This window comes from Toxotes jaculatrix, chromosome 21 (genome assembly GCF_017976425.1).
Source record: "Toxotes jaculatrix isolate fToxJac2 chromosome 21, fToxJac2.pri, whole genome shotgun sequence".
NCBI classification, from domain to species: domain Eukaryota; kingdom Metazoa; phylum Chordata; class Actinopteri; family Toxotidae; genus Toxotes; species Toxotes jaculatrix.
In genome coordinates this window covers 229,137-245,723 of record NC_054414.1, presented here as the reverse complement: position 1 = coordinate 245,723, position 16,587 = coordinate 229,137, and the positions used below count along the sequence as shown (strand labels likewise).

The 16,587-nt window shown below is 41.8% G+C and overlaps 2 protein-coding genes across 6 annotated transcripts in view; one reads left to right on the top strand and one right to left on the bottom strand.

The window, feature by feature from the left end:
• Positions 1-940: 940 nt before the first annotated feature.
• On the bottom strand, positions 941-7,617 carry slc16a3b (solute carrier family 16 member 3b). Of its 2 annotated transcripts, none has more exons than XM_041029430.1 (6): positions 7,555-7,617; positions 3,396-3,660; positions 3,127-3,270; positions 2,350-2,966; positions 2,024-2,204; positions 941-1,839 (listed from the first exon to the last, which is right to left on the bottom strand). In XM_041029430.1, the coding sequence occupies exons 2-6, from the start codon at positions 3,616-3,618 to the stop codon at positions 1,505-1,507; spliced, it is 1,500 nt and encodes a 499-aa protein (XP_040885364.1). In that variant the 5' UTR covers positions 3,619-3,660; positions 7,555-7,617; the 3' UTR covers positions 941-1,504. The 2 variants fall into 2 exon arrangements, with proteins under 2 accessions (XP_040885364.1, XP_040885365.1); XM_041029431.1 differs by lacking the exon at positions 7,555-7,617 and adding an exon at positions 7,361-7,492.
• A 684-nt stretch (positions 7,618-8,301) lies between these two features.
• The window catches only part of ccdc57 (coiled-coil domain containing 57), a 28,436-nt gene continuing 20,150 nt past the window's right edge, over positions 8,302-16,587 (top strand). For 3 of the 4 annotated variants that reach the window (XR_005896677.1, XM_041067409.1, XM_041067410.1), the window contains exons 1-5: positions 8,302-8,394; positions 9,193-9,327; positions 11,501-11,623; positions 12,351-12,494; positions 14,003-14,111. Coding sequence is in view for 3 of the 4 variants with exons in the window: in XM_041067409.1 (XP_040923343.1) it covers positions 9,197-9,327; positions 11,501-11,623; positions 12,351-12,494; positions 14,003-14,111 (507 nt within the window). In the remaining variant the exon portion in view is untranslated. Of the gene's footprint in view, positions 8,395-9,192; positions 9,328-11,318; positions 11,413-11,500; positions 11,624-12,350; positions 12,495-14,002; positions 14,112-16,587 lie in introns of those variants that run through there. The other variant, XM_041067411.1, reaches the window with a different exon arrangement.

Sequence of the window (16,587 nt, the reverse complement as noted above, 5' to 3'; positions counted from 1 at the left end):
GTTGAATATTACAGTTCAGCTAATTGTTGCCGTGTCAGTCACAAACCTGTGAGGATGGAAGCGTGTTTCTGAACAGAACAGCAGTGTCGGTTACTGATTCTTCACCACCAAAAATCGATTTATTTGGGCAAAAGGAGCATCACGTCTATGCTGTGCTAAACATCACTCAGAGGAAAAAAAACAACAAAAAACAGTGCAAGTTCAGCAGTTGTGCGCTAGATTCCTTCACCCAAGCAAGTTGTGTATTCTTTCTACTGTTGGTCTGTTGAGAATTACATCCAGCAGATGCACAGAGCACACAGATCATAGCATCTTAACATAGCAGGTACCAGTATTCAGCATCAGGAATCATTATTAAGCAGACCTCAGAACAGTAAAGACCTAGCACACATTCATCAACAAAGTATACAACACTGACATATTGCACTGAGACTAACAATCTGAGTTTGTTCAAGTCTCAAAGTGGTTCACAGAAATCATGGAACGCACAACAAAACCTTCAGACTTTTACATTTCATCAATGAGTGAACAGATACAGTATGTAATTCAGCTGCCAGGGTGTACTGATGAGTGGCCAAAATCTTTCTCAGTTTATTTCTATAACTGAGTTTTGAATGTTGAGTTGTCTCCCCGTGGTTACATAAAATATCAATAAATAGGCCTATTTGCAATAAATAAAACAACAAAAGTGTGAATAATAACTATCATTTGAAATTTGAGTGTGAAAGGTCATTCTTGAGCCTGGGAGCAATAGTCTGACCATATACTCCTGAGCACAGTTCACTTACCAGCCTGCTCCAGAGCTTTCAACAACAAAGCATCTCACCGCATGGACCACAAACAGCTTCACAGGGGAGCTCTATTAAGTGGCTGCACTGTCCGAAGGTCAGATCAGATTCTTACTAGAGTCTCTTACAGACTAACCCCCCCCCCCCCCGACACACACACAGAGTAGATTTCATGATGACACCTGAAGAAGCTCCACCTGCTGGCGAAGGCTGAGAGATATGATTGAAAGCTCCAGAAAATGGCAGGAAGTGGATTGGTTGGAATCATCAAGCTTGACTGAGAAAGTCTGTTCTGAAAAAGGTACACAACAAACTGGAGATCCATTTCTTTGCAGTGTGTGGCAGAGCACACACCAGTACAGAGGAGTTAGCTCACTCAGCTGGTATTTGTTGTCAATGACACTTAGATGCCCAAGGGGAAGGCTGGATTTTGAGCATGTAGAGTATATGGTGTCTCTAACAGCAATGTTCAAGAATCTGTTCAACATGTTGCATTAGAGCAACTTCGAGTGAAAACAGTTCTCTGCCTTGTATCCGTAACATCAAACTGTGATTCTCATTTTCAGGGTAATATCAGCTTTCTTTTATCCCCTGCTTTGTTCCTCCTCACTTTCTATGTGGCTCCTCACATCTGTTTGCCATACACCACCATCAGTACTTTTAACGTGTGTGCTCTTGCTGCACAGTTTGTCTTTTCTCATCACTGGTTTTATTCTTTATAAAGACGTCTCAGTGTTCTCCCCTGTACCGTCCTCCCCCGTCTCCTTCTCCATCATCACCTCCTCCTCTGCTTTCACGGCACTGACTTTTCCGTTCTCTCTTCCCTTTGGCCCATCTTCACCTTCGCCGTCTTCCTCAGTGTCCACCGCACGGTTCAGCCCCTCCTTCTCCGAAGCAGTCACTGCCATCTCCAACTTAGCCTCTGGATCTTCCTGTTTCCTGCTTATGCAAAAGAAGTTACCCAAGGCTATGACAATGGCCGACAGCGTGACCTCACAGCCTGCCAGCAGGAAGACGTACATGTAATTCTGAGTGGCATCCAAGAGGCGACCTGAGGGAGAGTACAAGGATAGAATACAACGATTGTTATTGGTCCTCATCATGCTGGACTTCTTTTCAGTATCACTATATGGGCATAAAATGGCCAAACAATCTTAAACATCTTGCAAAACACAAGCCGGTTGGGGGGCTTTTTAGATGCACACATTCACATTCATTCCTTTCCATCCTCTGACCTGCTCCAGGAGGTCCCACTAGCACAGCAATGGCTTCCATGAGCAGCACCAGGCCAATGGCACTGGGGAACTTCTCTGTCCCTACAATAGCCATGAGGACCTCGAACTGCAGGGCTCCCACCATGCCGTAAGACATGCCAAAAAAGACACAGAAGACCACCAGACCCACGTAGGTATTCGCCTGCAAGGAGACAGACATTTGTGAATATGACATCAAGTTTCTAGAGGGATGCACTGGTAATAACAGCCCTGGTAGATCAGACATACAGTAACATAATTCCTATCCATCCTCCTTGTAATATAGAGCCCATAGCTGCATTTGTTACCTGTGATCCTATGAGGTCGGTGCACCCGTTGAAGATCATAGCAAAGCTGAACAGGTAGACACTTCTTGGTCGGACCCACTTCATTCCTGCTATGAGTCCCGATGCAGGCCGAGCAAACATATCAACAAATCCCAAGATGGTGAGCAGCAGTGCTGAGGTAGTGTCCTCGTTACCAAGGCTTTTAGCGTAGTTGACCACAAACACGGGGGGCACAAACAAGCCCAGCACCATGATGGATGCTGCTACGGTGTAGATGACAAAACCTCTGTCCTTGAACACGCTGAAGTCCAAAAGTTTCTTCTTCGGCTGGGGCTTCTTCTTGTTCTCCTCCTCTGCAGGTGCGAGAGCGTTCTCGTCCAGCTCCAGGGGCTTCTTAGGGGGCAACAGCGGCCTCATGAGGGCACCACAGGCGCAGCAGTTGAGCAGCATGCCTCCCAGAATGAGGAACCCCCCCCTCCAGCCATACTGGTCCTGGAGAATCTGTCCCAGTGGGGAGAGACAGCACAGTGCCACAGGGCTGCCCGCTGCCGCCAAGCCGTTGGCAAGAGGACGTTTTTCACTGAAGTAGCGATTCAGCATAATCAGAGATGGCTGGAAGTTCAATGCCAGACCCAGACCTGAGGAGAGACAAACGGGCAACATCATAGAAAAAATTTAAGTCAAAATCACTCCAAAGACTGTGTTAAAAAGGTATGTATGTATGACTGTTATATATGTTGTGCCTTTGTTACATGTTTGTGTTCTTCCTATGTGTGCATGTATATATTGTGGCTCAACCTGTAATAACTCCAGTGCAGAGGTAGATGTATATGATGCTGGTGGCAAAGGAAGCAAGAATCATTCCCAGCGAGGCAAAGAGACCCCCAACCATCATCACTGGTCGACAGCCAAACTTGTTCACCAACACACTGCACAGAGGGCCTACAAAACACAAACAAAACACACAATTCACTGATGAGTCCACAGTGTAAACATGTGGTGCAGTATTTAGCATTTTGATGAGAACAGTCAATCACTGTGAGACATATACATCATCCTTGTCTCACCTGTGCCATACAGCATGGCCAGTAGGATTGATGAGATCCAGGCTGTGTCGCTGTAGCCGACGCCAAACTCTCGGATCAGCTCCTTGAAGAAGACGCTGACGGCCTTGGGGAAGGCGTAGGAGAAGCCAGTGATGACAAAGCAGCCAGCCAACACCGCCCAACCCCAGCCGCCATCAGGTGCCTTCACCCCAGAAGGCCCGTCATCCACCACTGCTCCACCCATGATCCTCTCTGACTGATGTGTTGAGGACAGTGGCTGTAAAAACTGTAAAAACAAAACAACACAGATTTATCCTTTAATCTGTGTTGTTTCTCTGGCTCATATTGTTTTCATATGTGCTATAAATGGTCATGTTGATCATGTGGACTATTTGTGTGTGTGTGTGTGTGTGTGTGTGTGTATGTGTGTGTGTGCGTTGCATATACACACTAAATGTGTTTATAGCAGTGACAGGTGTAAACACATGGGAACGTGGTAGCTGCTGGGGGTGATCTATTGTTGACAGCTTGTCAGGACAGATATAAAATTCCTCCTCAGCCAGAAGACACACACCCTACGTGCAGACACATCCTCTTATTTCACACAGCCTTAACCTTCCTTTCATTGATTGCATTCAACATTCTCCTTCTACAATACTGTCGTAATCTAGTGTTCAGTTATGTAAACACAAACACACACACACACACATACACACAAGCAGGCTTCATTTGTCTTTAGCAATTTCTTCTTCATTGCACTCATTTGTTACAACAGTGTGTCCTCGATGGGATATTTCATAATTGCACTGATTAACTTTGGGGAGGTTTGATCAACTTTTCACTGAGATCAAAGCTTGTCATAGTTTTTAAAGGACAGTTATACAATAATTGTCCTTAATAATCAATAATCAAATTGTCACTGATCCTAGACCAGGTGTTGTGTGTGACAGCCTCTCGCTCAGACCTAACACTCATACTGTCTCTCACAGGCCAGAGTCTCACAGATGTCCCTGTGTGACACATCACAGATTTCCTCTCACTTCTGACATCAGACATCACATGACATGCTGCATATATTCCTCATGTCAGTCTGTTGCCTGCTGTACCTGCTGCCATGTTCACACCTGTCTTGTCTGCCTTCCTTCTTCAGCATTAAGCTGAACTCAAACCAGATTTCACCTGATAAAATTTACCCTTTTGGTTTGGCACAAAGCAGAGGGGACAGAAAATAGCATTGGGTGGGCCTGTAAACTGCAGAAGCAAGCATGACTTGCTGGCTAACGACAGTGGTTCACCATGTTGTTGATTATAAAGCATTTTAACATTTACCGTCATTAATCTCTGTCACTGTCCCTGCACTCACTGAAGCCAGACGGCATCCCTCTGTCTCCGGCTGCCTGTATGACTTCACTGTGCAGCTTTACAATTGAAAATGTAATCAGTGTTTCCTGAATGAGAGGCCAGCCCTCTTTCGCAAATGATGCACATCAGAGAACATTACAGTTTCAGTCAGACTGGGCTCTTCCCAAAGCTGATGAAGAGGCAGGGTGAAATCAGCAACAACCGAAGATGTCTCCTCCTGTTCCACGCACGACGCGAACAGGAAGCCTTCCAAGCCATATCTGCCTGCTTCTGCTTTGTTCCTATTCCTCTTCCTATGTGCCTGCATATGAGCTCATTGTTCTGTAACAATTCCATTACAAATAATGAATATCTAAATAACTCCTAAATCCCAAATTCTGACATTTAAACCCCATATTCTTGCACTGTAGAATGTCCAGTTCTCTCTTCAATGCAGCCACTGTCACTTCTAAACCTACTGCTGGCCTCAGACACACATTGTGCTATCTGTGTTGACCCATGGCGTCACTAGGCAGACATCAGTGAGAAGCATCACTGAGGGGGCGCAACACATTAGAGGCTCACACCCACTGCACTCCACTGTGCAGCATTGATACTAAAATAAGACACCTACATTCCACACACACACACACACATGCGCGCAAGCTCTCATTCTAAGGCAGATGAAAAGCACTTGGATGTTATCCATCATTGTGTAGGGGATATGACTATCAGGAGCTGGACTAAAGGGGGGGGGGGGGGGGGACTAAAGGGGATTTTGTGAAATCCAAGTTCCTCTAAAACAGGAAGAGGAACGTGGAGAAAGACAGAACAGAGGCCTCCACTTCTTCTTTAAACCTGCTGTAAATATTTGTCCACTTGGGTTCAGTGGAAAGAAGCTGTGACCACAACACTCACATTTCATTCCTTTTGAGTTGATATGGTGAACTTGTCAGCAGCTTATTTACACATCATTTACATATCCAGCAGTTACACATCAACATTATCTTGTGTCCACCTGGTGAATTTAAGTCCAGTATTCCCTCTCTTATAGCTCTGTGTTTGGTCTCTACTATGGAGATAGCTGGCTCTAATAATACCACGTCCAGCAGACCCACATGTGATATGAGTCAACCCAGTGCACATTCAACTAGATATGGTCAGACATAACCCATATGTCTGTCCATCGGCATGCTCGTGCCCGTGATCGCTCGTCCCCGTGATCGCTCTTCTTCTGTCTGTTGGTCGTTTGGTTAGATCAGGTTAGTAGCACTTTATTAATTTCCCGTTTCCTGTAGCAACGGAAGTTCAATATAGCCAGGCTATGACACCTAAAGATGTGTCCAGACCCAGTTCGGTGCTGAGCAGGTAGTGTATCCGGTTTAGTACTAAACACGACGCCACGAGCGTGATCTCAAACAGGAAAACTGTCGACAGTCGAACAATGAGCTGAAACTCAGGTGGAGCAGCTGCAGATTCTCACACTGTCAGTCTGTCATCTGATACATAATATCCACCATATCTACTTGGAGAAAAAAAAGGATTAAAGCAGCCGTAATTGATGTTTTTTCATGTATCATGACTGTGTGGAAACAATGTGACAGGGGTCACGTATTTAAATCCCAACCACTGTATCACTACTCTTAGATTATCTCTATTCTTTAGCTGTCTTATCTCATTTTTCTGTTTAATTTAAATGTATATTATGTCTTCCTTTTGCTGTTCACATGCACCAATATAAATACCTTGTACACATGTACATAAAGTGACGCACGTATAGTAGTCAGTTAAGACCGGTTAAGACACTACGAGTTGTATGTTTCAAAAATGTTACTATTCGACTGTATACTTTTTACAGCGCGTCCTCAAAGGTCACATTAGAGGAAACAGTTGTTAATCAAACTATTTTCATTTGAGTCATTACACCGCTCTGTGGGATTTTCTGAGCAGCCCTCCGTATAAGACTCGAGGTTTAGTGAAACGGATGACTGACGGTCCTGACATCACCAGCCTGTCAGGGATGCAGCCGAGCGCACGTAGGCAACCACTCCTGCGTCACATCCATTGCCCAGAAGAGAGTCCTAACTTTGAATCACACACTGAATTCATCACCCACAGAATCAGGAAACGAGCCAGCGCAACACAGTAACTCGCGTGTGAAATAAAAATCCACTCCGCTAAGTTTAGTTGATATGTTTTTGTCTGTGGTTTCTTTAATGTGTTATTTGATTTAGATGAATGAAAGACGGTTTCAGACAGCTGTCGGTGTTATTATTATTATTATTATTATTATTATTATTATTATTATTATTATTATTATTTTATTAAGCTCCATTTACTCCAGTCATGGGTTTAATTAAGTGAGTAAGCTACCTAATTTACGCAGTATTTCGTCCTCGCTGGATAAAGAAGCCCACTCCTGCTTTTTGAGACTATTCTACTTCTCGTTCTATGGTGGAAATCAGACGGACAGATGTGGACAGACCCCGGTTGGCCTACGTGAGGACCGAAGGGTAAGTCTCTAGCATCCCCGCGGACAAGATGCCTGACCATCAGGCGACATTGGTAATAATAACACGTTGTAACAACTCACATAATAAGTGGAGCTAAACATATCTAACACAGTTAGAATAACGTTAACTTACATTTTCAACTGTTTTTAGCCTTGGTCTCCTGCCAGTCAGCCTCTATGCCTACCTGTTACTCTGGCGTACAACATGCTATCTCATACGTTAAGTACATTCCAAGAAGGCAATAACCGACTCATAGGCTTTACAAATCACTGGTTAAAATACTTCTACTACTACTACTACTAATAATAATAATAATAAAACTGTACCCGTTGAGATGCCGTCACCCTCTCTCAGGAGTGCTTCTTCATGGACCTTGTGCGCGCGCCTCCGTCACTGTTTTATACGGCGGCGCGCACGTGCAACACTTCTGTGGTGGTTGAGTAAAACCCCGCCCTTGAGCCCACCTCTGCCTCTATCTCGTTTGTCTGTATTTGGTAACATAAAGTCAAAAGCAAGCTACATTCTTACACAATTCCTGAAGCACAAGTGAAGCAATATGAGGTAAAGGAATGATACATTGGTCCTGGTGGAAATATAATGTAAATTATGTAATATCGACATAACTATTTAAGTTATTTAGTTATGGCTGTCAGTGGTCTACTGGTCATGGGGCATACCGGGACAAATGGGCCACGGCATCAGTGGGCCCTGGACCGTTAAAAAAAAAAAAAAAAAAAAAAAAATCCATAGAGTTTTTACAGGCCGTCTCTGTGTACTATCATTCAGGGTGCTGCGTACCCCAACCGGAACTGACTGTCATATGTAATTTACATACAGTGTCTATTCAACCCTCGCAGACCCGGCACCAAGCAGCTCCCCATCAGACTGCAATGAATTAAAAAAAAAAAAAGACGTTGCAGTTCAGTGGGCCCAGGAACCATTGTTTATCACTGTAGCAGGGGAACAGGTTGGCAGACGTACGGTTACCATGGAGAAACATTGTCATCACAGAAGAACCAGGCAAGTTTTGGCAAACGTCGACTTTAGCTCGTTAAATGTTAGTAATAGTTACAGATACTTGTTAGTTTAGAACGCTGCGTATGAAGATTTATATGTCCAAACGGTACTAAGTTTACAGATACCCTCGGAGAATCTACTGTATCATGGTATGCAAACTGACGCCTGGTAATTCTGTGTGTGTGTGTGTGTGTACATGTCTTTCTGTGGTTATGTGGACAAATTTTGGTTTTAAACCATTATTGTGAGGATATCTTGGTCGGTCCTCACAACTTGAAATAACTGTTTGAGTGTTGAGACTTGGCTTTAGGGTTTAGGTTTACCTTTAAGACATTTAGTTGTGGTGGTTGATGTTGGCTGGTGAAAGTTAACTTAAGGGGCTAGGACATGCAGTGTAAGTGAGTAAATGGACACTTTGATACGTCTTACTATCATGATCAGCCCCTATAGTGACTCTTTTGGACTCTTGTTTTGGGCATCCCTTGTGTCTCTTTTCCTATTTGCTTCCTGTCTTTGTTTTTTAACCTGTTTAAATGTTTTTATTTTTTACATCTATATTATGTATTGCATCCACATTGTGTACATGTGTTCTTATCCTTAGGTCCTTAGGAAACCAAATAATGAACTATACATTCAGATGCTTCTCTACCAGCCAGTTAATAAAGTTTTATTTACATCCCATAGTAGCAGTGTCATATTCCAGGTATCATTTAAATGTCAAGATGACGTGTTAAATCAGCGACTCTTGACATGGACATGGAATACAGACATGGATCAGAAATCATGGATGCATGATTGAATACAGTTAGTTGTTCATAGGCTGCAGTATTCCAAAACAAAAACCCATATGTGAACTAACTGAAGGCTCACTGACTGTGTATGGATTCTTTGTTTCAGTTGTTTGTTTATTTTCTTTTTTATATCTGATATTCATATGTATATCCCAGTTCAATGGACAATGGACTGGACCTGGAGGCCCAGCTGGCCAGTAAAGAAAGGGAGTGGAAGGAGCTCCAGGCTGTAAGGGTTCATCAGCTGGAGAGTTCCCTCAAAAAGGCCCAGGAGGAATGCTCCTCTCTCAGGTATACATCCACCTCATTGCAGAATAACAGTAAATGTGAACTTCCTGGAAAGTTTAATTCAGGATTTGCCGGTGGACCCTTGTCTCCTTCTTTGATAAGACTGATATCACCAACAAGGAAATACATTCGATAGGGCTGGATATCTAAACTGTTCTCCTGATTAAGTTTTGATTCACAAAGTCCAGAATCGATTAATTTAGACTCAATTCTTGATGGTTCAGTGCCATCAGATAAATACCAGTGTGGCGTAAAGCACCTGTCAGAATTAATTCATGGAACTTAAAGTTTGTTTCCTTGAACATACAACTGTGTAAAAAGGACATTATAGGCTGTATTTCTGATAATTAATCTTTGGACCAAGGATTTATTTTCCTTATATTTATATATATTTTTTGAAATCTGTGTGCAAAACAGTTCAGCAAGAATAACAAAAAACAAACATTTACAAAGGTGTCATCATTCTGCATATTTTATAAAATAAATGCTGTCTCATGCAGTTTTGTGTGGACTGTCAACAGCAGATGATTCAACTTAGTACAGATATCATCAGACCATATAAAAGTCTGCTCACTAATTCATCCACACACTGTTCACTGTTCCACAGCCTCACATCCCTTTACGACATTACACAAGCTTGAACATTTGAACTCTTAAAGTGTTGAGCCAAGTTACAAAAGTCTGTAATTGTGTCTATCCATGCAGATAGCTTTGCCTTTATTTGTACAGGTTTTGAAATATGTGTCAGAGATACCTGCTTCTGACCCAGTACAATGTGGGTCTGGGGATTTCACGAGTAACCAGCACATCTTATCTGGAAAGATATATTACTATTGAAATGTTTAAATGTCAGTTTTCAATGCTGTGAGCACCAGAAACTAAATTCCATCCACTTCCATTGTGCTGGAATAGAGGCAGAAATCTCAGAGACAGATATCTCACAGTCTGAGCATATAAAACAAACATATCTGACTGGACAGATACTTCAAAATATGTCTTAAGTAAATATGTGAAAAAACATGATTTTGGAAATTCAGGTTAACAGACTCTCTCCATTAGAATAATAATCAGCTTTATTGGCCGAGTATATTTAAAACATTCAAGTTTGTAGTGGCTCTTTATGTACTTCTAAACAGTTCTAAGAACATTTGGGCCTCATGAGTGAGTAAAGAATTTGTGATGTTCAGCAAGGTTCCTGTACTTATATTACATAAGTACATATTTCAGCTAAGCAGCTTGTTCATTTAAGCAGTTGTTCTCTCAGTATAACAGCTGACTCAGGGTCTTTATGCAGGTCTGGTCCACTATCATCCTCTATTGCACTGTAAAGTCTCCTAATGTAGACTGTAAAATTCTCTCATTTGAGTCATCTACGTCACTATCACATGAAACCTCTCTTATTAGTCATGGCCTGCTTTGTTTTTAGAAAGACGTCTTTAGTGTCTAACTTCATGTCAGTTATTTCCTCTTGACGTTACAGTACGGTGCTGCTGTACTGACTTGTCACTGACAGCTGTATTATTAATATTTTCTGAAAGTTATAGGTCCTTTAATACCACTACTGAGGAGTTTTTGTTAGCCGATTTCAGGCAGCAGGACTTGAAGTGCCATATTTATTCTTCAGTAAAGTTTGTGAATGAAATGTGTATGAGAGTATGAATTTGGCGGGGGGCGAGGGCTCTGAAAGGGCTCTAGCTGAATGGGGGCTCTGCCTGAAGTTCACTGTTGTCACCACAGGCCGTTAAGACCACACTAGAGAGCTGGCTGACTTTTCCCAGTCTCACCTGCTGCTTCCTGTCTGTCAGGAAGTCATTGCTTCACTGCCAGGTGGGGTGCGCACAGAGAGCTGGGTGAGCTCACAGTGGAGGACTGCTGGTATGATGGCATGGAACACCGAACTGAAGTCTAAAACAGCCTATGTCCCTGAGAAGTAGAGGTGTTGCAGAATGTAGTGTAGTTTTCTGTTGACTGCATCACCCAAAGACCTGTTTGCCTGGTAGGCATACTGCGGGAGGTCCAGCAGAGGGCCTGTGATGTCCTTCAGATGGCCCTAACACCAGTCTCTCAAAGGACTTAATGACTGTAGAGGTCAGGGTGACAGTCATTCAGTCCTGTCATTCACTACCTTTTTTTTTAGCATATTGATAGCCAACTGATTGTTTTCTTCATTTGTCAGGGAACAGTACCAACAACTGTGGGAAGACTTCCAGTTCAACCTGGCCATCCTGTGTGAACGAGACAGAGAGCTGGAGAGATATGATGTTATCACTGCCAGAGCTTTGAGTGTGGAGCAAAACAGGTACAATTCATCTGACCCTCTTCAGTACCTACTCATGTCACATTTAGATTGGATTGACATGAAAAGTACTAACTTATTTGTGTGTAAAATAGCAGTACAACATGAATGAATGAAAAATAATTTCCATACAAAATATATAATATGTGCATCGTGTAAATTTTAAATGTAATGTGTGAAAAAATATGAGAAATCTAAAATGGAATGAGGGCTACTACAGAAGGCGGTGTGATAAATCCTGAATTGGAGAGAGAGAGACTTGTTTAAGCCAGTTAACATGCATGACAATTAACAAGCCTTTCATTACTATAATTATTGATAGTAGTATATATATTTGTTAGGGTCTTGTTTGTTCTTTGCTTTCCTTCTTTATATGTAAAGTCTTTGGGTTATGTGAAATGTTCTTTAAGTATTACGTTTACTATTATTATTGTTATTAGCAAATTATCAAATTTGCCATTGATTAATTCTCTGTTGATTGACAAACTAATGGCTCTGTTCCTCTGTTGATTTTACTAAATGCATGTCATTCATTTTTGTCATACAGCTCAACATGGAATAAAACACTGTGTTGATGCAGACAGGGTGACTCTGTGGAAGCAGAGCTCACCTTAGTAATCCTTTATATTAAAAATAGCCAGAAGCTAGGCACAAGAAGAGCAATAATGGCCCCAGCAGATGCAGTGACTATGTCAATCAACCATTTCTGAAATACTGCTGTCATTTGCAGGCAGGAGGACTTGAATCAGCTCCGTATGCAGGTCGCCAAGCTGCAGGAGCAGAGAGCCAGAGAGGCTGAGGAGAGACAGGAGGAGCTCAGTAAAAGTCAGCACGGTGCTGCTCAGCTCAGGCTGCACCTGGACAAACTCAAGTGGTGAGTCAGGAGGAAGAAAGTGAGAATAAGAAAAAGAACAGGCAAAAAATCGTTAAAAGCAATTTAAGTTTAGTTTTATTTATATTGCACCGAATCATAACAGAAGTTACATAACAGAAATCTCAAGGCACTTTTCATATAGAGGAGGTCTAGACTGTACTGTTTATAATTTTATTTACAGATACCCAACATCTCCTCTCACCCTCTCGGCCTCTCTTGCCCTGAGAGAGAAAGAAGGTGGGATGGGGGGGCAAGAGGGGAGGAAAGACATCATAGGACATTGCTGGTTTCATGACAACAGCAAGATCAAAAGTAATAGGTCTAATAGCAATACAAACAATTACAATAAGAACTAATGAAGAACTAATAATGGTAAGACTAATAACAGGACCAATAATAATAATTAGACTAGTAATGGGGGCAGCAGGTGGCCCACAGCAGCAGATCCAGACTCTACACTCCGAGGGCAGACAAACCTGCAGAGAGCGACAGCAGAAGAGAAGAGAGGAAAGAAAGCACAAAACTACGGGAAAGGGAAGAAGTTGAGTTAGTAACATGTATTAATGGGATATGAATGGGTACAGATGGAGAGAGAGAGAGAGGAGCTTGGTGCATGATGGGAAGTCCCCTGGCAGTCTAAGCCTACAGCAGCTTAACTAGGGGATGGTTCAAGGCAAAGCCTGAACCAGAACTAATGACATTTATAGCTGTCATTAGTGACAGCACTTTCTACCAGTTTGCCATCTTAACCTTGCCAGTAAAGTGAGTCTTTGGTGTGCAGGACCCGGTTTTCGGTTTTAGGGGACAGCGCCAGTTGCTGTGACAGGACTTGAAGGTGGAGTTTTGCTTCCTTGAGGATAGGGCTGTTTTTGTTGCACCACAGGTGTGAGGGGTAGGATCACTTAAGGGGTCTGTCCCTCCCGGGGGCAGTTTTATGAGACAGTACATTTGATTTTCTTGAATACCAGCCTGACCATTTTAATTTAAAGCCAGAGAGTCAGTTTATGAGATATCTTTTTCATATAATTTTTGAGTTCAGTTATCTTTGTGAAGCTTAGACTGGATGATGTTTTCCGCAGACTGAAGGGATTTAGTTGTAAAGATAAGAAAAACTCATTTGAAACTGTCATGGGACATTTGAACCTGCAAAAAGGTTCTTGGTCAAAGGTGCAAAATAGGATGAGGAAAACCACAGAAGTGCACATAAGGGCCAAATCTGTGAATTTTTCATTACTTTCTAGAATTAATATTAATTAATATTTCACCACAATCTTCCTTTTTAATCAGTTTTCGAATAAATAAATGTCTTTTTTGACATTTGTACAAATTTTGTCACCTTCCTTTCTTTTAAAACTCCCTCCCATAAACACCAAAATTGTTCAAAATTAAATGAATAAAATGGCATTATGAAATAGTTAACCATGTGAATAAACACAAAATATGTAACATAACTGTACCTCTGTGTGTATGTGTGTATGTGTATTTGTCTTTATGTGGCTGGATGGCAGTTCTACGGCTGATGAAATGAAAAAGCAAACAGAGGAGAATGAGAGAGAGAAATGGGATTTGCAGCGCAGAATACAAGAGACAAAGGGAGAGATGACCCTACAGAGACAGGTGATCTCTCTGTCTGACACTCACACACAAACACAAGCCTAAAAATGTTTTTGTCTGTTTTCTTTATTATGGTCTCACTAGCCCCCCCCCCCAAAATAAAAGATATATTACTTTGACACAGTCTAAAAACTTACTTAGGCTACTGACACGTATGCACTGCTTTGTCACAAAGGGACTCTACACAGCAGTGTGCTCTATGTCTTGTGTTACAACTCCTTGCAGTTGGCTCTGTACAGCGGAGAGGACATAAATAACTGTAGAGCAGCCAGACATTCAGAGGGGATCAGCAGCAGACCTTTAGGATGAACCCAGACAAAAGAGAAACAGAAATGACTCTGACTGGTGTCTGAATCTGTTGGCTGTCAAGTCATGTGTACAGCACATGTCCAAGTATATGCATGTGAGTGTGTGTCCGTTGATCTGTCTATTAGGTAAGATGAGCACATGATAACACTTAGTGACATATAGGAGAGGATGAATCTTGTCGGCTAGTGTTGACTCTGGGAGGGGAATGTGCTGTTCATCAAATCAACCTAAAAGATTCATTATCATCCTCCTGTTAGTGTATTCAACAATACAGAATGGTGCACAGCAACACTGAACAACACAGGTGAAAACTACCTGTTGTCTCTTTTTTTCTTCTAATTATTCTGTATTTATTAGTAATTTCTAATGAGCTAATTTTAATATCATGTTAACTTAAATAAATAGAAACCCAACAACATACAAAAATATGTTAGATATTGTTTACCTGTTTACGTATTTATTAAGTTACATTACTGCTTAAGGTTTAATTACACATTCTTTTTAGGAGAATATTATATTTTAAGCTTATTTATTTTTTATTATTTTTTTATTTCATAAAATAAATTCTGTCCCCTACAGCTATGCATGGACTGTCAACAGCAGATGATTCAGACAGTACAGACAGGACAGAAACTGAAAGCCTGCTCACTAATTCGTCTGCACTGTTTGTGTTGACATCAACCTCATACTTCCACAGCCTCACATCTTGTAACCAGAGATATCTCTTCAACAAACACAAACTGAACTCAGATCAGTGTGCAGACTCTGTTTTGAGTCTCTGCCACTCATAGACACTACCTCTAGATTCACTACAAGATAGCTAGACTCAGCTAACTGTATTTTTATTATATATATTTTTATTTTATTTTATTTTATTTTTTTGCTGTTAGAGATGCAGCGCATTAAAATACACTGCCTGGCCAAAAATAAAGTCGCCACCAAAGGTCAGATACTCTAATGCTTTGTTGGACCGCCTTTAGCTTCGATTACAGCATGCATTCGCTGTGGCATTGTTTTGATAAGCTTCTGCAATGTCACAAAATGTATTTCCATCCAGTGTTGCATTAATTTTTTACCAAGCTCTTGTATTGATGATGGGAGAGTCAGACCACTGCACAAAGCCTTCTCCAGCACATCCACACACAAGATTCTCAATGGGGTTAAGGTCTGGACTCTGTGGAGGCCAATCCATGTGTGAAAATGATGTCTCATGCTCCTTGAACAACTCTTTCAGCCCGATGAATCCTGGCATTGTCATCTTGGAATATGCCTGTGCCATCCAGGAAGATAAAAATCCATTGATGGAATAACCTAACATTCAGTATATTCAGGTAGTCAACTGACCTCATTCTTTGGGCACATAATGTTACTGAACCTAGACCTGACCAACTGCAGCAACCCCAGATCACATCACTGCCACCACAGGTTGGTACAGTAGGCACTAGGCATGATGAGTGCATCGCTTCATCTACCTCTTTTCGTACCCTGATGCGCCCATCACTCTGGAAGAGGGTAAATCTGGATTCATCAGACCACATGACCTTCTTCCATTGCTCCAGAGTCCTATCTTTATGCTCCCTAGGAAATTGAAGCCCTTTTTTTCCGATTAGCCTCACTGATTAGTGGTTTTCTTAAGGCTGCACAGCTGTTGAGTCCCAATCCCTTGAGTTCCCTTCGCATTATGTGTGTGGAAATGCTCTTACTTTCACTATTAAATGTAGCCCTGAGTTCTGCTGTTGTTTTTCAACTATTTGATTTCACCAAATGTTTAAGTGATCGCCGATCATAATCAGGATTTTTTTCCGACCACATTTCTTCCTTGAAGACAATGACTCCCCACTATCCTTCCAGTTTTTAATAATGCATTGGACAGTTCTTAACACAATTTTAGTAGTTTCTGCAGTCTCCTTTGACCCTTGTCAAACAGACTAACATCTTTGCAACGACCACGGGATGTGTCTTTCGACATGGTTGTTTAAGAAATGAGAAGCTACTCATTGCATCAGTTGGGGTTAAATAACTTGTTGCCAGCTGAAAGATAATCGCCCATGCAGTAATTTCCAACGGGAGGCTCTTACCTATTTGCTTAGTTAAATCCAGGTGGCAATTTTTTTTTTTGGCTAGGCAGTGTATATTCATATTCAGTGCTTCCTGTTCAGTGCTTCTGTTT